The 23,432-nt window shown below is 41.4% G+C and overlaps 2 protein-coding genes across 3 annotated transcripts in view; both read right to left on the bottom strand.

Annotated features, from left to right (window-relative positions):
* Positions 1 to 1,479: 1,479 nt before the first annotated feature.
* LOC128358445 (neuropilin and tolloid-like protein 2) lies at positions 1,480 to 20,226 on the bottom strand. Of its 2 annotated transcripts, XM_053318737.1 has the most exons (11): positions 20,217 to 20,226; positions 15,880 to 15,940; positions 15,445 to 15,578; positions 13,171 to 13,419; positions 12,568 to 12,615; positions 11,867 to 11,994; positions 7,584 to 7,812; positions 3,372 to 3,485; positions 3,111 to 3,241; positions 2,011 to 2,479; positions 1,480 to 1,791 (listed from the first exon to the last, which is right to left on the bottom strand). In XM_053318737.1, the coding sequence occupies exons 1-11, from the start codon at positions 20,224 to 20,226 to the stop codon at positions 1,676 to 1,678; spliced, it is 1,689 nt and encodes a 562-aa protein (XP_053174712.1). In that variant the 3' UTR covers positions 1,480 to 1,675. The 2 variants fall into 2 exon arrangements, with proteins under 2 accessions (XP_053174712.1, XP_053174705.1); XM_053318730.1 differs by having other exon boundaries at positions 1,480 to 2,479; positions 15,445 to 15,588; positions 15,884 to 15,940.
* A 1,768-nt stretch (positions 20,227 to 21,994) lies between these two features.
* The window catches only part of itfg1 (integrin alpha FG-GAP repeat containing 1), a 143,592-nt gene continuing 142,154 nt past the window's right edge, over positions 21,995 to 23,432 (bottom strand). Inside the window, exon 18 of the mRNA XM_053320941.1 lies at positions 21,995 to 23,217. Within this exon, the coding sequence (XP_053176916.1) occupies positions 23,158 to 23,217 (60 nt within the window). The 3' untranslated portion in view covers positions 21,995 to 23,157. The remainder of the gene's footprint in view (positions 23,218 to 23,432) is intronic.

Below are 23,432 nucleotides of genomic sequence, written 5' to 3'. Positions count from 1 at the left end.
AATTCAGTCTGTTAAAAGCTTCTCAGCTCTGTATCCACTGACTCTACATTGTATGTGGTGTTCTATTAGGTGTAACTTTGTATTCTGTATGTCTCCTGTGTATTTTTGTTGTTTTGTACTGTTTATTATTCTGCAGTGTATGTTTCAGTATTGACCTTCTGAATGGACTGCAGATTAAAACTAGCTATAAGCTAACTCTGGTACAGTATCACATGGTAATATTTATGTTTAACACTGTATATGGTGCCAATAAACAAAATAGTACTACATATTGCAACATTTGGAATTTATCAGCCTTAAGTCATACCAATTCTGCCTTAAACATCACCTTAAGCTGTACATAATGTATTGTAACAAACCATGCCTGAAGCATCTTTTGTGTCATATTTCACTCTGAACACCTTTTCTGTCTGCACGTCACAATGTGCGTCTTACCTTAAAGCGTCCTCTCCAGCTCATGAACAGTGACATTCACATCATTCTCGGTAATAACGAAAGCTCACACAAGGAGGCGAGTAAGCTCTCATTTAATTCAACAGAATGAAATTATACAACCAGTGGTTAAAATAATAAATGAGTCCCATATAGGCTACATGTCTGTCTCTGTAGGGAAACAGGTTGTGCTTGTTTTACACACTCAGTTCATAGGGAAATTGAGAAATTACATTTTTTTTCTCCTGGTAAGGGTGGCATTTGGGTGTGGGATGGTTACTATTTCGCTTCAGTCCAGGTCTTCAAAACCAAACACATCATGTTCCATAAACTCATAGCCTGAATGCCCCCTATGCTGTAAAACTCACAGAGCAGCAATAGTCTTTTTCTCTATTTCTTACCAAAATAAGACAGTCTCTTCATGTGCTCTTCCTGAGGAGAGACTGAATGGAAAGTACCCTCTATGTATGTGTGAGGTAACCATGAAAATTACATAATTATTGTAGTAATATCACATCATCATTGTCATCATCTTTATGATCATCATCAACTTAAGCTTCATCATCTTCAACATCACACATTATGGATAGGTCATCTTCATAAAATCATCTCAGCGACAATTGAAAAAGATTAAAGAGTTAAAAGCCAAGCATCATCATGAGGCTGGATATATACTGGTTTTAACAGTACAGTACACTGACAAAAATAAAGACTCAAATAAATTATTAGAAGACGCACTATAGATCATATATATCTGTGCATGGCAGGTGAATAAATGTAAAAACTCAGTCTGGAACGTCTCTCGGTTGTTCCCTCTCTCTGTGTCTGAGTGCTTTCTTGGTCTTTTAGGCTACCAGACAGAGAGAAGTCTGTGTCTGCATGCGACAATCTTCTCCTATATGTGTCTGATGAAAGGAGAGATTAAATGAGTATAAGATTAGAGGAAAGACGAGAACTCTCCCTCCTCCCATAACTCTGCATCCTTCAGTATCCTGAAGAATGGAACAATGAATTTCTTCTTTGTTTCTCCTCTTTTTGTTCCTTGATTCTTGTTTCCCATTCTTCCCCAAAGTGTTACCTGCCACACCATTAATACTGTTTGGAGAGCAAAGGCAGAGGAGAAGACAGGGGCAATCAATTAAGGACCATTGTGACTCTCCTTCTCCTCTTCCTTCTCTTCTTTCAGTGAGTGAAATGCGAGCTGTTTGCATTTCCTCTCCTTTACTCTTCCTCCCTTCTCCATCTAGAAGTCCATGGACATGGAGCGCTGTTGGGGGTCAACTACGGTGGTACTGTTACGAGCGCTGTTGCCACGGACACTGAGCGTTCCACAGACTCCCGCCATCCCGCCACCAATACCTCCAGCGATGCCACTTGGCCCAGGCATCCCCACTCCTCCTGACATCCCTACTCCTCCCGGCATCCCCACTCCTCCCGGCATCCCCATTCCCCCTGGCATCCCCATTCCCCCTGGCATCCCCATTCCTCCTGACATCGCCACTCCTCCCGTTATCCCCGTCGCTCCTCCAATCCCTCCTCCTGCTATCCCTGATGCTCCTCCTCCCATTGACGCTCCACCCGTGGCTCCTCCAACTCCTCCTCCCCCACGCCCATAGATCTCACAGGGGATCTCCTCTGTGACGCGGTCCTCAATGACCTGCTGGTCGCAGTCGTGAGTCTGTGAGTGCTGCTTGTAGCCGTAGCAGCTTTTCTTGTAGCTGGCTGTGGAGTTGAAAGTCTTCATTGGCGGTGGCTTGGAGAAGTCGTTGTGGTAGGACAGCTCCATGGAGCTAAGGGTGGTGCGGCTGTGCTTCATACTGCCACCTCCAGTAGCGACTGAGGCTTGCGAGCCGCAGTGGTGCTCATGGACACAGCGGGACATGGTGGAGGAGCGTCGTAGCTTGTGGAAGCTGTCCAGCTCTTCAGACAGATCAGCCAGGTCTGAGGATATCTCTTTATCACGCAGGGAGAAGAGCTCATAGTGGGGTGGGTCAAAGACCTCCTGGAAGCCTGCCTTGTTGAAAACACCAGGCCGACGAGCTACAACCTGAACCAGACAAAAAAAACATTCAGAAAGTTGAATGTTAGTGATTCAGAGGCCACAGGTTTTCACATGGATCTGACAATATATCAAGACAGCAGTTTATTTTTTACAGCCTGTGGTAAAGCTGTTGCCATAAAGCTTGGTAGTATACTGTATGTATTACACCATCAGCTCCTCAAACAGCCAGAGGTATTTTCTAGAGCTACAATTTTTTACAATGTTCAGCGGTCATACAGACAGAAGTCAATTACAAAGGAGTCACAGACATCAATTTCTTTACAAAAAGTAGTCTCAATAGACGAGCCACAAAGTAATTATTTGAGAGTAAGGAGAGTCTTTTGGGGATTGCTGGAAATTACAAACTGAAGTAACAAATAGACATGTCAGGTTGAAAAAAGTGGCTGAACCAAAAAAGAAAGTCACCCTGTAACTAACTTCTAGAGATTTTCGATACAGTATATAATGGTGTTAAAGCATCCAAAGGTGAAGTTCTTCTTTCTTCCCTCTCTCCAAAGCTATATGTACCCCCACCTGGTCTCAAATCCCACCCTAACTTTCAATTATGTGTCTCTTCTCTCTTGGCTCTCTCTGCTTTCTTGCTGAACAAAAAGTCAATCACAAAAGAACCAGTTACCTTTTTCCTCGGCTGCTTCATCTGGACCAAGATGGAGATGATAAGAAGAACCAAAACGATGCCTGATGAAACTCCGATGACTGTGCCGTGGGTCTTTGTGATCTGATGGAAGAGACCCTTAGATCGCTTCTCTGGAGAAAGGGAAAATAAGAAGATGAAGTTAGATTTTAAAGACAACAAATGAAAAAGAGATTAGAGAAATGAAAACATAATTATAATGACCTCAGGTGGGAATAGTTGGCAAAAAAAAGTTGATCATACCTTTGCAGTGGTTTTCATCCCATGGGTAGACACAGTTCTGAACCCCATTACACACCAGAGAGTTGTTAATACACATGTTGCTGTGGCAGAAGAATGTATTGGCTGAACAGGGAGCTGCAGGCAAGAGACAATACACAGAGATAATGGAATTTAGAAAAAAGCAACAACAATAGAATAACAGCTGTGTAACAGTGCTGAGTAAAAGATGACTACACGGTAAAAAGGACCAGGAGCTATTTTGACGATAATAACAATAAAACAGTGACAAACAATAAAAGAGCAATGATTTGGTTGTTGAAATCTGTAGAGGGGTGTGATAAAAGATAAAGTGTTACATTATTTCTCCAAACACTAAAGGTCTAATGTAGACAGTCCACACAGGGCCATACATCATCATTTCCTGCAGACAACACAAGGGAACGATGAGAGGAAGAGACGGCAGCTTCACTGAGCTGCAGCCGTCGTGTCAAGAGAGTGTGAGAGGCAGGTGGGGGGGGCAGAAAGGGGAGAGGAGCTGGAAGAGTGGATGGTAGGAGAAAAAGCAAGAATATGGGAAAGGATGAAAAGAGGGGATGGGAGATGTTGTGGAGTCGTGGTGGTGGTTAGGGGGTGGGGGGGGTGTTACTGGAACCGGCTCCAAGCTATCATGGGGTGCAGATGATCAGGCAGGTGCCACAAGACGCCGCACATTAAAGTGACTGTTAGCGAGTGAAGGCTGAGATGGCAGAGACAAAGATGACTAGTAATTGATGCTGGCTGCTAGGCTCAGGAGATCGATGCACTGCCAGTCAGTAGGAAGAGCTCCACGGCCGAGGGGAGGATGCAGATGCCTGAGTTTTGGTGTTCGGACGTTTTTAAGGAGGCAGGAAAAGATAGAGGAAATGTGGTTCTTATGTGCAGAGTGTGCAGCAACAAACGAGAGGTGGAAGCTGAGGGACAGCAGTAGAATAATATATTTTTATGTGTTGTATGCTGCCGTTTTTTTCCCATTAGGCCCCGAGGAATCAAGGCCACCAGGCCACTAAATGTAGCAGTCAAGCATGAAGTCTTCCACTGAGCATTTAACCCTGTGTTGTAGTTGTTTATTTTTCTGCTTTAATACACCGGAGGACAAACACAGACCTCAAAAAAGGTTGGAATTCCATATAAAATATATACTCTCAGAAGTCAGACATGCATATTAGGTTGAAAAGCATCTTAATTTACCCTGAATACGTAGCAAACAAAATTCATAGGTTTGTGCAACTGATGGGGCCGTCCTTTCTGAAACCAGCATATGGTTAGAACCAACAACACTATGTACATTAAAACCACATTGTAAGATGTGCTGTATAGTGTTGTTGTGGAGGGGTTTCACTTTGTGTAACTGTGCTGACTGCAATTTTTAAATTGAAATGAAATTTTAATGTTGACATTTTAAGGTGTGGATATGCTATTTTGAGAGATAAGTTGAAATAAATGTCTTTTTTCTCTTTTGTTATCTCTGCTCTATTGACTCACAACTCCTTTGACCTCCTTTTTAATTATTTATCAACTTAAAAAAAAAGAATATCATGGTGAGAAAATACCTGCACAGTACAAACACCTCAACTTTCAACCAGCATCCACACTGTCACATATTGGTGTGTGACTTTCTGTTCAGTATAATTCTACCTCTGTCACTTATGGCTTTTCTCAGTCACTTTGACAGACATTTTCCACCTCTCTTTTTTCTTTTTTCTTTGTTACACAAACACACACACACTTTTTTCTTTTTTCTTTGTTACACAAACACACACACACACGCACACACACACACACACACACACTCACACTCACTCTTTATCAGAGCTGAAACAGACAGTGGTCCACTCCCTTCTGCAAGGTCTGATGTGATGTGAGCTCTGAACCGGCACCTGCTTTCCTTCTCTGGCATGCCTGCTTTACCTCATTGTTAAATACCATTGACATGTAGGGAACATGTATAGGTGTGTATTGGCATGTGAATGTGGGAAGAGTGTGTGTGCGTGTTGGAATGTCCTCTATCTATCTCCTTGTGAGTCTGTAGACGGCGTCTCTCCTCTAACACTGTGATCACTTCCAAACCGATTATATGTCTCCCGCCTTCAAAATGTAGCCTCTCAGAGGGTGTTGACAACACTTCACCCTCTTACCCCCACCCTTCCTTCATACACACACACACACACACACACACACACACACACACACGCATCTTCCATCTTTTCCCTTTGCATTCCCAGAACCAGTGTGAGTCACGTTTGAATGTATGCAGTGTGTGTTTGCGTGGGTGAGTGAGTGTATCTGTGTATTCAGTCTTCATTCACTCCTCTTTGCATGTCAGAGGGGGTTCTGTGGGAAAATTAGGGCACATTAAGGATGCTGGAGTGCGAAAGGCAAAACCCATCTGAGTGACAAAGATTAATGCATCCCTCTCTAGACCAGATTATCCATATATTGCATCAGGCGAGCATCTGGAGGCACCGACGTGAACAAAAATGAAAAATGTAAATAGTTTTTGTGGTCAGAAACAGCAGGAACAGCACTTATAGAGCACTTGATTCAGCTTTTATTTATCGATATTCTTATTTATAAGAAGATGAGTAAGAAAATGTTTGAAAAGTAGCCTGCTGTGCATCTTTTAGCACAACAGAGGCATGGAGAGTTGTGCAGAGAGAGAGAGAGAGAGAGAGAGAGGGAGAGAGAGAGACGCTGTTATTTCAATAGTAACAGCAGTACACTATATTGCTACTATATTCTAGTTTTTACAAAGTGGAGAAGGAAAATGTCCTTTTATAAATTTTATATCTGCTGTTTCTGACCAGGAAAATTAAAAACATCTTTTCGTTTCTGTGTTTTGAAATGAAAATAAAACCACTATCTGTTTCATTCCTTTCATTTTTGACATAATGTCTAAAAATGTACGCTTTGCAATACACTGTCTCAATGTGCTATCCCTTATATGTTCACATCAGCTCAGCTGGAACTCTATGATAATTCAGTTGAAATGGTTGCTTGCAACAGTCACTATTGTGCTTGCCTTATTTGGTAGCCTATATGCGTGTAATGACTTTTTTTTTATATAATCTTTGTAATGGTTTTGCATGTAGTTCTCATACAGGTCATTTAAGATGGAGATAATGACATTTAGCATGCATAGGGATGTGAATTGCATTCAGATTTGAGCATCAGTGTAAGGACTAGTATAGCATTTGTAGGTCCATGTCTATCAAGATAGTCCATATAACTCTATGATCTTTAATCCTTTAATACATTTCATGCTTTTACATATAAAGTGGGAGGAGGGTGCACTCCATTTGAGGTCATCCTTGGGTACCACACTGTCTTAATACAAGCCTGATTCTTCTGACCTCTGAGTAAACTTTGAGCCAGTCGCTGACTCTGACCAAATAAAGTTTGGGAGTTATTCAAGAGACCTCTCTGAGATAAACTGCGTGATCAGAATTAATGAGGATCCAAATGGTCTTAAGGACTCTCCGGTTGAAAAAAACACACCCTTGCTGGATTTAAAAGGCCATTACGTTCTGACTGCAATGGTTATGGGTTTGCTGATGAAAACAACATTAGCATTCACTTGGGGTTTGGGAAGTGTGCAGGAGAACGTGGCAATTAATATCTCAGTCTATTCAGGCATTTAATGAAAATATTACGGTGCGCTAACAGAGAAACAGTTTCCTGCATGGTAATTCCTGCTACTTTATGTGCAACTGTTAACAGCATCTGTTTTCCTTGTCCTCCAGAAATGATGAATATTACTCGCCACAGATCCAGTAACCCCACTCAGCTTTTTTTTAAAAGTCAAACCAGACAAATATGTTCTTATTTTCCTGTTGTAAGTGACCTAGAAAAAGCACAGTATCATGTCGCGACATGCTTATCAAGAAATGATTTGATGCTTTCAGTTATTTAAAAAATGATGGAGTAAATAATTGGTTTCCTTGTGTCTGTGCTCAAAATGCAGCACAGTGTAATTAGCTTTTCTGTCTGAAATGACACTTCAGTATACGTTGGCGACTACGGATGCATACAGAATGTGGGGCATAAATTAAGTATATTAATGTGTGTCTGTGTGTGTGTAAATAATGTGATGGCAGGCGGGTTATGGGTATTATATTACAGTACATACAGTGCCTTTAGTAGTCAATAAAAGTCAGTCAGAACAGTGTGATTATGAGCGTAAGAACTGGCACTCACGGTCCACAAACGAGGTGAAGAGCATGCGGAAGCGGCTGAGTCGACTCTTCTCATCGGCCCACATTCGCACGACTCCCACACCGTTATCCAGCATCACATCATTGGCCACGGTGCTACAGAACTTGGCTTTGAGGTTCTCGATGGCGCTGCTACCATCGTAAACAGCCACAAAGTTCTTCTTGCACTCATTAGAGTGTTCCATCTGGTATTCCATGAAGCGCAGGTAGATCTGCAGATGGACAGGAAATGCTAATCAGAATAAAGCTGAATGAATACCACAAAATCCACAGCAATCCTTAAGTTCACATCAAAGCTGTCTAACCGTAACCCAGCAACTGTTCTGTCTGTGTAGGTAAAAACGTCACATCAATAAAGCGAATACACCTGAAAAATGTTCAGACACAGTGACATTATTTTATGGAAAATAGAATCAAATAATAACAAAAAAATCAAATCTAAGTTGTGATGCGAGCACACGTAGATAAATGGCGTCTTAGAAAAGCCCATCTTTAAAAATATCTGTCATGGTGCTGCCTGCTCTGTTTCCCTCACCCTCCTCTTTTCTCTTTGCTGTGTCTCAATTCAGAGAAGGCCATGGGGGAACACAAGGCTAGTGAACTGAAAATGTACCTCCTCCTCAAAATGAGAGTGTCTAGTCTCAGACTGCTTGGTGGGTCCCTGTCAACAATAACTTAAAACTTAAAAAAGTTGGGAATTTCCACCATGGATCGGTGGTCAAACAGCTGACATAGCCAGTAGTAGCGTCATGATATTGAAGGTTGAGATGTGAGCTGTTACATCGCTCTTCAACAAACATCAATTATAGACCTTTTCCACAATAGACATCTTGATTTGAGTCAGAAAATCCCAGGTGTCACTAACAACATTAATGATGGCCCTGTTCTATTAAAGTCACAGTAAGCCAGCACGCACAATATCAGAACCCTGACACTGAAGCAGCTAAATGAATCATCATTAATCATATTATCTACACCTGTGCTTTCCTACTGTGACATGTCAAAATGTCTTCTTTGTGGAATACTTATTTTTTTGCTAATTTGATGTACCTGTGACAATGACAGCTCAAACACAACCACTTGTTAAATACAGCTTTGATTATGAGACATTTTAAGACTTGATGAGGATCGCTTGCTGTTACTATTAAAATACTCTCAGACATAGCACAGGTGTAACTAATTACATTAATGATCTATTATTAATGTTTTTAATTATACCTTTGATTTTCTATTCCTTATTATTAAATCTATATCATCTATCAAGTTCCTCTTAATGTATAAACAGTTGTATTAAGTTAAACCTTTAAAAGTCATTACATCACATGTCTCTAAATTGTATTTGAATTGAAAAAAATCATATTAGCAGTAATGACGTAAGGTTTTGGCCACAGCTGGAGAAACGTGCAGGATTCGACATGAAAAACTGTGTATAGACTCATACAAAAATATATCCTTCTTAATAATAATTTATGACCCACTAGAGGTGTCTGGCGGTGTATGCATTTGCCCTTTCCCTGTATTTTCTTTTTTTCTTATTATTTTGCTGTGTTTGGGATGTTTCTAAGCTTCAGGGTGTGAGTGTGGGACTCTATATAAATGGAAAGAGTTACGGCAGATACAGCACAGATGTTCTGCTTATTCAACAGTTGTTTGATAAATTGTTCGTACTGTCTCTTACTACTGGATTTTGCAGTTATCGTCGACTGGAGTAAAGTATAACCTAAAATCTGTTCCATTCTGTTTGCTGTGAACTCTGCATCAGGTTGCTGACTGCTGTTTGTGTGTGTGTGTGCGTGTGTGTGTGTGTGTGTGGAGCTCAGCACTATCCTCATGCATACAGAAAGAGGGTAGAGAGAGATGTCAGGGCCAACAAGGAGGAACCAACTTTGAATGTTGTGTTTACAAACAGCAACCGTCAAATCCTGCATAGTGCGCCTTTAAGCAGCTTTTATTCTGCTGCTGAGTGTGCTGCTCTGTTCCTTCTGCATCGTTGAGCTAATATCTGTTGAGGCAACTCAGAGCTGTTGCTAAATTCAGATCCTCTTCACGCTGCACATGTACGACCGGTGAAATGACTGTGGGGACTAATCTGTGTGTGTGTATATGTATGTGTGTGTTAGCTAGGTTAGGTAGGGCATCTGTGAGTAATCCATGAATATTTACATGTGTATGCATAAAATATTATGTTGTATACCTATGAGTGTATCATGTTAAAGTAATGCTTAAAGTTTGTGACAGTATCATTTAGTGACTATGTGTGCTTGTTTGTTTTTTTATGCTTAATAAAATATGCATGAATGTGTGTATGTTATTGTATTGGGTGCATCTCAAGTCTATTTAATTGTATCAGTGTTTCCATCACTTTCCTAGCGTCTTAGCCCCTGAAGATGGATGGAGATGCAAGGAAACCATGCGAGGAGGAAACGAGGAAGTATATTTTTAGAGAAATGAGGCATCCTTTCCTTTCTCATGTGAAGTGACGTCAATTTCTGATGACGGCAGCAGCGGATCCAGCTGTGATTATCCGCTGGTCAGCTTTAACAGCTGCAGCAACATATGATGGAGTTTGTGTCTGTTTCCTCTCTGCAGTCTGTATTCAAATTGTATACTGTGTCCTGCTCAGATACCTGAACCATTTCTACTGGCAGGGTGTGTTATAATATTACTTCATTATTTGTGTTTGTATTTATTGATATTCTGATTATGAATTCATTGTTTAAGCCCAGAATATGATGAGAGTCTGAACTTATTTATTAGGCTACATGTTTGAGGGAAAATTGAAATGATGTGATTCATAATGAATCTGATGCTCAAGAATTTAGAGTTTAAAATGTGTTTCTTCCTAACAGACAGACTCTCCCTTAGGCTACTTTAATTTTATCCATAATAAACGTTAATGAAGGAAATAACAGATCAAGAAAAGAAAAATCTTTCCACTAAATAAATAAAGTTGTTTGTTTCTTTGATCAGACCAACAATGAACAGATTTTTATCTAGATGGTGAATCAGAAAACAAACATGTAGAGAGTGATACACTTGAGTTTAATCTGTAATCACTCAGTAATGTTGTGATGTATCAGATCAGTTCAATCAGACATCCCTCCTCACTTTCTCAACCAGAACGACTTCTGGTTCAAGCATGGAGCGAGGAGGGATCAAATAAGAGACTTGAGATGTACCCATTCTGGTCAGTGAGTAACATGAGAGCATGCTGATGACTCATTTACTCAAGAGGAAGAGGCAGAGCAGCAATGAATCAACACTAGCCAAGTTACGGTTGTAATCTCAATGGGATTTTGGATATCCACTCCTAAATATCAAAATTTATGAGAACAACATCGGCTGTATTTTATCAACAGCATTCTCCTGCATTGCCTTTTCCCATGCTACCTCTCTGTGTGTTTGCATTGCTCATTATGTATTAAATTACAATCACAACACAAGACGTGGCCACAGGAAGATTTGTTCTCAATGACTGCGGCGCGATTCATACAAAGTATTTAAATGAGGAAAAACACTGACAGGCTTAAATAGATGTAGCTCTGCTTGGCTCCTGCATGGACAAATCCATTACTCTTGTTTACAGTAGAAATCTTCATTAAGATTAACAAGCACATCTCATGTGCTATTGAGGGTAGAAAACAAACAACAAATACTGACATAAGGATGGAGGACACTGTGGAGGTGAAGTCCTGAAACAACCCTTAATAACAGAAATGCAGAACACATTGCACAGTGAGTGATAGTACACAGGGTGAGTCTTCAGTTGACTCCTCTGCCACTTAGACATTCAGAGCCGTTTCTGCTCTTGTTTATATTCAGAACGTCACCCCTCTTCAACACTGCAAGCTTTCATGCTAAATTTCTAAATGATTTCACCCCAGATTTCTTTCTTTGTTGAAAACTCATATCTATTCTGGGATAGACTGTGTGCGTCACTAGCAGGATGAGATTTTGTATCATTTGTTTCTTGGTCCAGCTCAGATTTGCTGTTTATACTGATTAATTAGAAATAATTAGTTCTTTGATTGAAAAAAAAAATCACTTTCATATATTGTGAAGTCTCAGGATGTTCATAGCTTTGAACATGAGATATCCAAACAAAACTCCAGACGACACTCTTGATTGTAATGATTTTATAATGGATGATGTTGTTGTTTTATAACAGACAATTTCTTAATGCGCCAAACAGAGGTCACAGGATAGGATAAGAGCAATGACTGCCATGGTTACCGATGACTAATAACGGTTCCCCTTTGTACTGACCTTGGACTGTGGAGGAGCCCTGATGGTCCAGATACAGTCCAGAGCATCGCTAGGCTTCACTTTCTCTTCTTCGTCCACCTGACTGGAGCGAATAATACCATCAAATCCACCTATTTCAAACTGACAATCTGTAGAGAGAAACGTGGAGGAGAGGTAGGAAGAGAAAGAGAGACAGGAAAAGGTCGAGAGGAAGAGAGAGAGAGAGAGGGTTAAAAAACAGCAAAGGTGAGAAAGGGGTTAAAAGTACTAACATGAAAGAAGCAAGAAAGACTGAGGATAAAAAAGAGAGCGCGCAAAATATAAGGAAACAAAAGGGTAGGATGAGAAGAGGAGCATGACAGACTGAGGGACATATGAAGGATTTCATTTAAAGAAGTAAAGGATTAAAGGAGGAACAGAAGTGAGCACAGCGGATTAGGACAAAGGACAATAAGAAGACAGAGGAATAAAGGCAGACAGACAGACAGACAGACAGGGATGAAACAGCAGAATAAAAAGAGGTGTGTGTGTGTTCTTCGTGCCTTTAAATTGGTGCACGTGTGTGTTGGTACGTCCTCTCACTTTAGGTACAATTGTGAGCTTGTCAAGGTACATTTGCGCGTTCAGCATTCACGTCAGAGGCAGATATAGCCTCCGGTAAGCTTCTGAGCAAAGAGGAGCTCCTCAAAAAAAGGGAGACGGCGAAATATTGAAGAGCTTACCTGGGATGGGGTTTAGCAGTCCGCCCACGTGCAGATGGAAATCAGGGTCTGAAATGATAAGATTTGGGAGGCACGTTACTCTCAATCCACACAGCAGAAATAGGTAAGCAGAGAACACAAGATAAGATCCCATTAAGGCAGGTCAGATAAAGCAGAGAGGGGTCTGTTTGAAGCTAATATCTGTTGCCTGATGGGAGACGCTGATTTCTAGACATATTGTGTTTAGATTCAGGAGGCTGCTTGATGTTGAGCATGTGACTGCTGAAGAGCGTGAAAAGCAAAGGAAAGAGGGCTGTGATGATTGGAAAATTGCAGACTGCATGGGTGACTTGTGAATGTTTCAACAGCCCATGTTCAGGCATCTTTTACTGGTAATGAACACAAAAAAGTTAGGCTATGCACAAAAAAAGAGGCAATTTTTTTCTGTCACACTGAGGTCAGATTCTCCTTTTGTGTTTTCGGGGACATTGTAAAATCTGTCTGGAAACAGGTCTCTTCACATCTTCCCTCAAAACCTTTGAAGTCTGCTAAAATTAGCTTGAAGAGTCTGAGGGTGTATTAGGGCTTTACATTCGCTGCAAAAATAAACTTTGTGATCTGTACCTGCAATGAAGGTATACTTGATTCGAAAGCCGAGGCCTTCCAGCTCCTCGTCGCTGGTGAACTTGATCCACATGAAACGGCCCGTGGACGTAACCAGGCCCGGGTTCTTGCCCCCGCAGAAACGATCGATGAGCGGCGAGAATCCAAATGGCCCGTCACGGATTTCGATGTGATCGAAGCGGCACTCGAACGACGGCTCGATGTAGTAATTCTTATCAAAAGCCAGCTGAATCCTTTGTCTAGGGAGAGCTTAGGCGAGCAAAGGAGTGGGAGAGAGAAAAGAAAGCAAAAGTGGGGGGAAAAATCCATGAAAGGGAGAAATAAATCTTGATTTTTGCAGTACAAAGACAAATCTGAATGGTAATCTAAAGCATAAATAAAAGGAGGGGCAAATATGAGCTAAACTGGATTTTGAAGTTGATTTTAAATCAGAACAGGCTGTTAGGCTCAGTATACTCAAACTTGTTATAGAAGCTGGGTCAAACAGAGGTAAAAGGCAATAACTAAAGCACATTTTAGACATTAATACACCCCTAAAATCACACAAGGAGTGGTCACATCATATCATAACTAAACAGCAGATTGGAATAGATGTAACCTAGTTCATTCACCCAGACTGTGTTTATGCTTTGGTTTGTTCTTTCCAAATGTGGTTAAACAGCACAATACACACGTTTCTGCATCTGTTAACCGTGCATGCAACTGTACACACAAACACGCACAATCACACACGTCAGCGTTGTCGTGTTTGACTCAGTGAATTTAGAACATTGCAATCACAGCGTGAACTCTAGCTCACATGTTCACCTGCGAATCCGGAGCGTGTCTTACATAAAGAATGGACAGAGATCTTGAATAACATCATCACTCACACTCACACTCACACACATATATACTCTGTAAGTATTTAACAAGGGCATTTTATGTCTGCCTTGGGAGATGAATCATTGAAAAAAGGCATTTAGAGGAAAAAAGAGCAACGTCAAGGGTTGGACATGTGTATGTGGGATGGATAACAATAATACAGAAGATGATCTTTTCCTTTATGTGTGTGTGAAATAGTGTCTCTGGTCTTGTTCGAGTCTGTTTGAGCGTTCCTCTTTTCCGCTTGAACAAGGAGTTGTACGCCTGCACTTCCTGCTATGATTCCCTGTAGAGTCTCTGTCTCTCTCTAACTTTGTGTATCCATCTCTCTCTCTTTCTCACACACACACACACACACACACATAACACAGCTTGATACGGAAAGAGCACAAAGTATAATCACTCGATCTATTGAGCTGATGAACTGGGGGACATAACACAATCAATGAACCTCACTAACCACAAATTATGATTACAAAGCTATCTGATTAGCACTTAAGCCAAACGTGAACATTTCTCTGTCTCTGTGTGAGGCAGAATAAAAAGGCTCATTGCTGGAGCTTGGATATGATTATGACTAAGACCAAATAATAGCAAATGATAGGTTCCATCTGTCGCATCCCAGACCCACTGCGATGAACTGCTGCACACACCAGCAGGCTGGAGCCACGGCTTATCCATCAACAATAGATGTGGGCTCACTTTGTCCACAGGGGGAGCCCTTGAGCCACGTGTGAAATCTTAACCCCACCACACGACTAAGCACACATCTGATCTGCATTTCTGATTTCACCAGAGGCCTGTGCTTTAACTTCACACACAAACAACTCTTCAATTTAGTATGAAAACACATTAGACCTCTTCTCTTATAGCTGCTAATGACGCTTTCCATTATGTGTCCTGTACAGCAGGGCCAGCCAAATTACTGATGGATGTGATATTTCTGGTAAAACACTAAAAGTGTTGACAAGGACACTCGCAATTCAGTGATACGCCCCACCAGAGCTCAGTTCTGTAGCAGATGTTCATCTCTTTTATGTTTCATTCAACAGCGGAGTCTTCTGGCACGCCCTGCCAATAGAAATGAAGAACACAGCACTACTCTGATTAGGCCAGATGTCAGGGGTTACCTACAATGCGCCACTCTCCATCATTTTTCAAAGGGCTACGTCTGCGTGGTGAAACAAACTCGGGATGGCTCATTCGGCACATGTCAGGCTGATTGGCCGCCAGTAGAGGAACAGACAATCAGATAGTGGTGAGGTTATATAAAACAATGTCAGTCAGACTAATGACATTCACTGGAAGAGACAATATGCTGACAGGTGGGAAACTGTATCAACTGTTGTGGTGACAACAGGCTACAGAGCAGAAGATAAAGGACGGGTGGGAAAAGACTCTGCTTTTTACCTTCCAGGATGTAAACACACTCCTTGTTGGGTGGGTAGGTGTTGGGGTAATTCGGCGATGTGAACACCCCACCGTTGATGTTGCGGACCCACGTGCCACAGTCGTTCTGGTTGGGGCTCTGGCCCCCATGTTCGCTCGGGGAATCTAAAAGCGTAGAGAGAAAGTGGAGAGGGGGGGGGGATCAGACAGACAGATGGGTTATTGAGTCAGGGATCAATGAGGGAATGATTGGAAGGCAGGGAGAGCAAGGAAGGGTTAGAGAAGAAAGAAAGACAAGAAAAAACAGCACAGAAAGGAGGAAAGGGTAGAAAAGCAGCCTTGTGTCGTGTGATATATGAAAGTAAACATACTCGCTCCTTTTTTTCCAAGAAATTGTTGCTCAGTATGTGTGAAACCACATTCATAGAAAGAATAGAAGAATATTTGATCAGTAGCTCACCTTTAGTTCTCTGTGCCAGAGCGAAACCCTCTTCTATGAGAAAGAAGAGTATCCACGCTGTAAAACACACAACACAGCATTTATATCAACTGTGTTCAACAACGGAAAAAATGAAAATCACTAAACAGCCGCAGAATAAGTAAAAGCGATCAGCTGCGGTATCGATTTCAATGGACCTTGATTAATAGTGGGTGTATATGAATCAATACAATTTAAAGCAAATCCTTGACAGAACTTACATAAAGCATTACAGGAGTAAAAAAGAAGAAGAGCGATAATCATATGATGTAAGTGTAGCCAATAGAACACTGATCTTTATAATACTCGTCTACTTTCAAGATAATCACATTGTCAATATAAAGCACACAAAGCACTCATGAATTGACAGTGCTGGCATGTATTTTTCATTATTATCATAACCATGAATCATTTTGATATAGACATGAAGTTTCTACCATTAAGCTCTGCTCAGTTGGCGTCTACCTGCATGTATTAATGGAAGCAGCGGTGTTTAGCTTTCTTCTCCATGAGTTAATGAAGTGGGTCCAAATTCTTAGACAGCATCTTCTTTTAAATGAGCGAAACATTATGAATCATTGCTGTTGATTTATTTTGTTTATTCTCTCTGGTCCAATACCGGAGCTGCGACTCTAGATTATTTCATTATCGATTAATCTGCTGATTATCTGACTGGCAGCCTGTAACCTAATCCTGCAGACTAGCTGTCCCCTAAAGTACATGCGTGGATGCCTGCGTAACCCCCCCCCCCCCAAATATTGACTTTATTACCACATAAAACAAAGACCAGCAGCAATGATTAGAATTTTTGCTAGAAATACAAATGGCAATAATTAATCATTTCAGCTCTGCACTGATTCAACCTTAAACTTGAGTGGATCAATGACTAATTCCACAAATAGACGCAGAAGAGAGGAAATGAGTATACTTAGCTGTAGTATAGTAGCTGTGCTTGTACAAGCGTTCCTATATGCATTGAATAAGATTTCTGGGATAAGTAGCATCATGTAGTTGCTGTATAATATGGTTGCAGGTGTAGCAGCAGGGATGCATGTGATAGCAGGTAATCTCAGTGCTTTAGTGCTGATGATACACCACCTGTGGTAGCTCCAGAAGTAGTGCATTACTGGCATACAGCAGGATTAGTCATTACATTAAGGTGGTACAGCAGTGGAACAGTTGCTGTAGTGAAAGTTGGCAAGCAGTAATACAAGTAGTTGTTCATTAAAGATATAAACATCAACTCTCATCCAAACCATGACACTCTAATCTGCAGCCTCTAGGCAGCAGAAACATAAAGCCTGAGCAGGAATAAAAAAAAAAAAAACAGGATTACAGGCTCCAAAGCTTACAGCACTGATGAGAAGACAGGCGTTTGGGCAGAGCACGGCTACAGACAATAGGTGAAATATGTTGCATTACAATGATATCTGCACTGAGGGCGAGCATGTTACAGCTTCTGACACTGTCTTGCTCTGATAAGCCGCTGTAGACCTGATCCCCACTGAGTTCATAATAGGTTGGCCCGCTCACATCGAATTAGAGAGTGAGCGTGAGCCTGGCACATTGCATAATGGCACCCAGTAAGGAGGGATGGAAGGCAGAGAGAAAGAGAGGGAGAGAGAGAGAGAGAGTGAGAGAGAGAGAGAGAGAGAGAGAGAGAGAGAGAGAGAGAGAGAGAGAGAGAGAGTAAGGAGGAGAGAGATATATAAAGAGAGGGGCGGGGGTCTAATGAAGAAGAATGTATGGTTAACATAAGCAGTGAGCATGCATGTCTGAATGGACTCATTTTGAAATGCACACACATGCACACATGCACACATATGCACACACACACACACACACACACACACACGGCCCCCAGGCTGCTCATTACTTGTATCTCCATTATCTGGCAATGAAGTATCGTAGGTGGGAGTATGAACTACCACAGGCAGCACATTTAGATAACAGACCACCCAAACTGAAAAGCCATATCACAAAAAGGTGCTGTGGGCTCTCTGAAGCCTTTTACATAAGCCAGACTAAATCTTGTAAATAGCAAGAACACTGCTGTCCTCTACAAACCTCCTACATATGCAAGATGCTTCTATTCAAGGCCTTTTGGTAGTAAATATTAACAAAACATGAAACTACATAACCTTTAAAAGTTTTGTGTTAAAGAGCTACATTGAACTATAGTGACAGAAGTGTTTATCAAGCAGATAAATATAGCCTATTCAGATGAGCTTATTAGGCACAAGTTGCATAATTAATGTCGGAATTTGTAACATCTTTTGTACGATTATAAATAAATTACAAGGTGAATAGAGTTTGAAGTCATTGTCATTTCAACAAAACAAATGGCAATTATTAAGTTCACTATCAGGCAACTAACATAAGCCCTCATATAATAAAGTGTAGGCTGGGTCTTGCGTGTGCAGCTCAAGACATATTTCTGACAGCGTTGGAAGGGAAGGCATGCGTCTTACACCATGAAATAAGCTTTATCTGACCTCTGCTCATTTTTAAAAAAGCCAGAGGGAAAATCACCGCGGGTTCAACCCCGGCGATTCTAGGTCATGTCATTTCATTTCTACATCAATTCTCACTTCATTTTTCAAGCCAAGTTAAAGCTTTAATCTGCTTTTTTCCCCCCACTGGAACTGACTAGATATTGTCAAACACAGAGGCCACGACAGCTGTAACACACCGCCTACAGAGGGGCTGGAAATTGTATAAAAGCTGATGACGTGAAATTGAGCAGGGTCCGAAAAAGGAACTATGGCCTTTTAACCACTCATTGGACCATCTGGCGTTATGTGCAAGTTTATAATCTACCAACCATAACATGCTACCAGGCAATATAACTGGGTGAACTGGTAATATTTGATAAAGAAAATATAACTCATGTAATGGTTAAACTATAAGTCTTTGTTATAGAGATGAATTAAGTGCTAACAGCCTTATACAGTTAAAATGTAGAATGGCTCCACTGTCTTATTAATGTAACTGCACCTGTGGTCTCTAAGTACCCGCATTAACGCACCGTGAACCCGTCACTGAACGCACCAAGAGAGGTGCCGCCGCTGCAGCCGCGTCACGTGCCTCAGGTGTTGATGGCGCGAGACGCTGGTTGGAACCGGAGACAGTGGAGCAGCTGCACAGCACGCGCGCCGCACGCGCAGATGCTAAAAGACTGGCTTTAAACTCAGAGAGCTTCTTTTGCTCCGGAGGCTGTTAGACCGTGTAGCTGTTGTGTGTTTGCAGCCGCTGCGTTTGAATAAATAACAGTTTGTACATTTACTACAGAGGAAGCATTATGTATGTGCCAGCAGAGCCTTCAAACGTGCTGCTTTGCTTTTTTTTTTTGGCGACATTTCTGGAGACAAAGTGCTTCAGCCGCCTGACACACAATATGTTATTATGTCAGGGATAAAAAAAAAAAAAAAAGGCACAGTCAAACTGAAACACACTCTGCTCCCTCATGGTTGTATCGCTTCTGTATGGATTTCAAGTAGTATGTGACCTTTGCTGTCCATAATAATAATGAAACAGTCAGACTGCGCTCACATATGCTGGTATGAGCAGAGACACACCTCACACAGTGCAAACTGGCTGCTGGGAGAACTAACTCTCCTTTAAAAATTAAAAGAAAAAAGAAAAAAAAAGGTTCAGCATAGACCCATGATAGTAAATGAATAGATGAGTTTTAATAAATGAAATGCTCCAACCCAGCAGAGCATTAAATAAACATTTCAGAAACCATTTGGGGGTTATTTCAGTTTATTTTTGACTGGTCGCTTCTAATCAAACATCCAGAAGAGCCTGAATGGCTTTTTGCTGAATCTTAGAAAAATAGAAAGCAGACTAACAGATCAGCCAGTGGTTAAGTAGCTTTGTCGGGTGGTGATGTGAGCAATAAAATAGATTTGGCATAAAAAGTCACAAGAAGACAAGTTGATGATAAAGACATATGCTGAAGAAAGACCGAAAGATAGATAGAGAGAGAGATAGAGAGCGGCAGAGAAAAGAGAATCAGTTTGCATGTACATTTACACGCATTTACATAGAACATGAGGAATACTGTAATTGTTCTCAAACTGGATTCATAGGGAGTATCTTATAATTGTATGTCATTCTCATGCTCTGGAAATGTATAGAAATCTGTATTACCTGCTAAATAAAACACCTAATGTGAATTAAAAAAGAGGAACAATATAACAATATAAATGCATTTATTCAAAGCTTCAAATAATGAGATGTGGATTTCTGCCCAAGGCACCGGACCCTGACGCGCACCACTGTGGCTCGGACAGCTGGCAAACAGACTCACCTCTGTGCATCTCCTCTCACGGTGTGATTCCAACCCAAAAGCACCTTTTCTAAAAACACCCCTTAATTATGTCCATGTTAGGGATCCAACACGAGCTATTCACAAAATCCAACTTTTCTCCGGCATCAGTAAATCCATTACGCAGAGCCACGCTCCAAGAAGAAAAAAGCTGCAAGCACCAAGCTCTCCTTCTATAGTCGGTGATCCCGCTGCGTTTGGCTGCTGCGAGCCTTTCAGCCAGGCATCATTACAGTAACACCAGTCTCCGGTGAGATCTACACAGGAGATGACACGTGGAGGATGGACTGATCCAGGCGAACTGACGCGCTTTTAGGAGAGAGGTAGATATCCAAAAGACGCATGCGGATGGATGATGGATGGATGGATAGAAAGAGACAGAGAGGCAGAGAGAAGGAGGACGGAAAAAAGGAGAGGGAGGAGGAGGAGGAGAGCCCTTCTCTGTCTGCTCTCCGTCCGTGTCTGAACTAAGAAATGCTCCTGAACAAGGCTCATTTAAGCCGTGGGCGCTGCTTACATCAATGATTGGCTTGTCAGGAGCATCGTCAAGACAGCTAAAGTGAGAACAGCATGCTTTCCGGTCGGTGCTCCCAAAATGAAACCTCACAGACGAACTTGTTGCGACTTCTTGAATTACAACAAATACAATGAGAAGACAGAATTTTGGCACAGTCCTGCTGCAGCTTACCAGAGTCATGTCTACTATGTAAATCCTAATGCTGCTTGAGGCTAAATGAAGCCCCATGAATCAGATTGTCTGCATCAGTGTAAAACCTCCTTTATACACAGAGACACTCTACATACATGTCTGCTGCAACATATTATACTTCATGCAAGTCATTCTCATTCACCTCTGGCTAAAATATTCTTGATTTCTTAGAAAGCTCCCATGCATAATAATTTAATATCTCTTTCCAAACTGCAGATGGTGATGCGTGTGAGCAGTCTGGTTGAGTTTAAAGTGAGCAGTAGCTCCTGTTAAAGAACAGGAAATGACTCGTTTGCTTTAGTTAATTTATATTCAAGATTAAATCAGATCAGACTCAGAGTGCAGTTTGATAGGCTGATCAAATGTTCAAATTACAAATTTAGTATTCCACATGTCCTGAGACAAGTTTAATAGTATTCCCCTCTTGCCGTGCTTTTATTTTCAAGACTGTATGACCTAGCTTCCGGTTCGGGTCTCTCTTTCCTCGTAAACTTGACGCAACTTGTAACGTGCACCGTCTTCGTCTTGCTTCAAGTCCCTCTTCTCTCACTGGCGTGGGCAAGCTCGCGCGCACGCACACACACACACACACACACGCACGCACAGAAAGAGCATTGCTATTGTACACATCAGTTCAGACCTGTTTGTAAGCTGGAGTCCGTCTCACTGTCATTTGCTGTGCTTGGAAGACTTACTCTCTCTCTCTCTGCATTATTTAACAGGTTGGGTGCTGGGCCCCTGAGGGAAGCTCAGAGGGGCCTCTAGGGGTCCTAAGAAAAATTAAAGGGTGTTTAACTTCACTGCTGCTTCACTTTGCTTCTGGTGTAGATAATGAGAGCAGATATTTTTAAGTGTGATATCACCCCTCCAGCTTTGCAGCAACAAAATAAACAAAAGATGTTCTCAGAAATGAGTTTCAGGGGTGGAATTCTTGTAAGTGGTGTATTATCGTTTGGGGACTAATTTCATGAGCAGCTTTGATTAGAGTGCAACACGGAAAAGGAATTAAGTCAAAAATCCACAAATTAAGAGACCCCGGAGTTGATTTAAGCAGGAAGAACCTTTATTCTCAACTTCAGTAAGTAAACACATTTAGTTGCTCGAACATTCATTTGCAAATCAAATTCACAGAATAAAATAAATTACATACACCCACAGTTAATCATTAGTTTTAAAAAAAGTGCAAACCGCTTGGAAAGGTGTGAGCTCATTCATGTAAAATAAACATCGGAACAAACCAGACAGAGCGTTCGGCCCAATTAGATTTTAAAAAAGTCAATGAAAACAAAGAACATCTCTAAACAAGCTGGGGTGAATTGCGCATTATTCACATTATTCAGCAGGACGAGCATGTTTGCTGAGCTTTGATGCAGCCAACACAGAAACTTACAAGATGCAACATAGAAATTCCTCTTTTTTTGGCACTCTCCGTGACACACTGTGATACTGTGATCAACTGAGAGAAAAGATGAATTTCAGCCGACCTGAAGACCATTAATCATTTTTGATGAGATTGGTAGCAGAAAAACGTTCCGCTGAATTATTGTCGCATGTGTCCATTTTCTTGCAGAGATCGATATCAGAGAGATTCAAATTTCTTTCATTTTACAGGTAATACAGTCTGAAGGTTTTTCATTACACTTGCTCAGACAGAGGTGGATCGACTACACAAAGACAATGAACAGTAACACGCACATTCATTTCAAGTAACACAAGTAGCACATTTCCACACATGTGCTTCTCTTCCAGTGAGCAGATATAAACAAAGAGCTTAGAATATTGGAGTGGCTTATTGGGCGTATTAACAGGAATCTGTGTCATTTTGTTAGAAATAGTTTAATACAACCAGTGAGGATCACGATGCTGACTATAGTCAGTCCTGAGAAATCTCAGCTTTAAAACTCGTCAGTGATCTACATTAGATTTTCCCTCCGTGTCTCCATGGCCTTGTTGCAGCTCCTGTACTTCTAACACTGGAATGAATAAATGAAATGGGACATGAATATTTCACATCTGACTCGAGGACTGAAAAATATCAAAAAGAACCATTTTGGGGCAAATGAGGATCCATTTATTGGCCCTTGAAATGAGACTGAGTGTAAATCTGTGTGTGTATGTGTGTGTATGTGTGTGTGTGTGTGTGTGTGTATAGATGTGAAGGGTGTTAGGTGGCTGGCAGGAGAGGACATTCTCCCATGATGCGGTTGTCTTCCTTCACATGGCATCGAAATGGAAACGGTGGGCTTCCTGCCTCTTCTCTCGGTCATCTGCTTTCTGAACACACACAAAGAGAGAAAGACGATGTCAGTCAAGGTTTTGAGGTCTGACGTCATGGATCACATTGGATATATCACATAGGTATATGTGTGTGTCTGGTTTTCACTCAGGCAGCTTAGGGGCGTTTCCAGTTGGGGTCTCATTGACCACGTCATCGCTGGGGGATCACATTATCCCCCTGCGCCCATTATCAACCAGCCAAGGAGCCATCA

This window comes from Scomber japonicus, chromosome 1 (assembly GCF_027409825.1).
Source record: "Scomber japonicus isolate fScoJap1 chromosome 1, fScoJap1.pri, whole genome shotgun sequence".
Classification (NCBI taxonomy): Eukaryota; Metazoa; Chordata; class Actinopteri; order Scombriformes; family Scombridae; genus Scomber; species Scomber japonicus.
The sequence above is the reverse complement of the archived record's forward strand: the minus strand, read 5'-3'. Positions and strand labels throughout refer to the sequence as shown.

What these genes read in the sequence shown, in the direction of transcription:
- LOC128358445 (XM_053318730.1), bottom strand. An exon ending in GGGCTCCTCCACAGTCCAAG is followed by an intron (nt 7,813 to 11,866) that starts GTCAGTACAAAG and finishes GTCCATCTGCAG; the next exon opens with ATCTACCTGCGCTTCATGGA. An exon ending in GGATGAAAACCACTGCAAAG is followed by an intron (nt 3,242 to 3,371) that starts GTATGATCAACT and finishes CCCTTTCTCCAG; the next exon opens with AGAAGCGATCTAAGGGTCTC.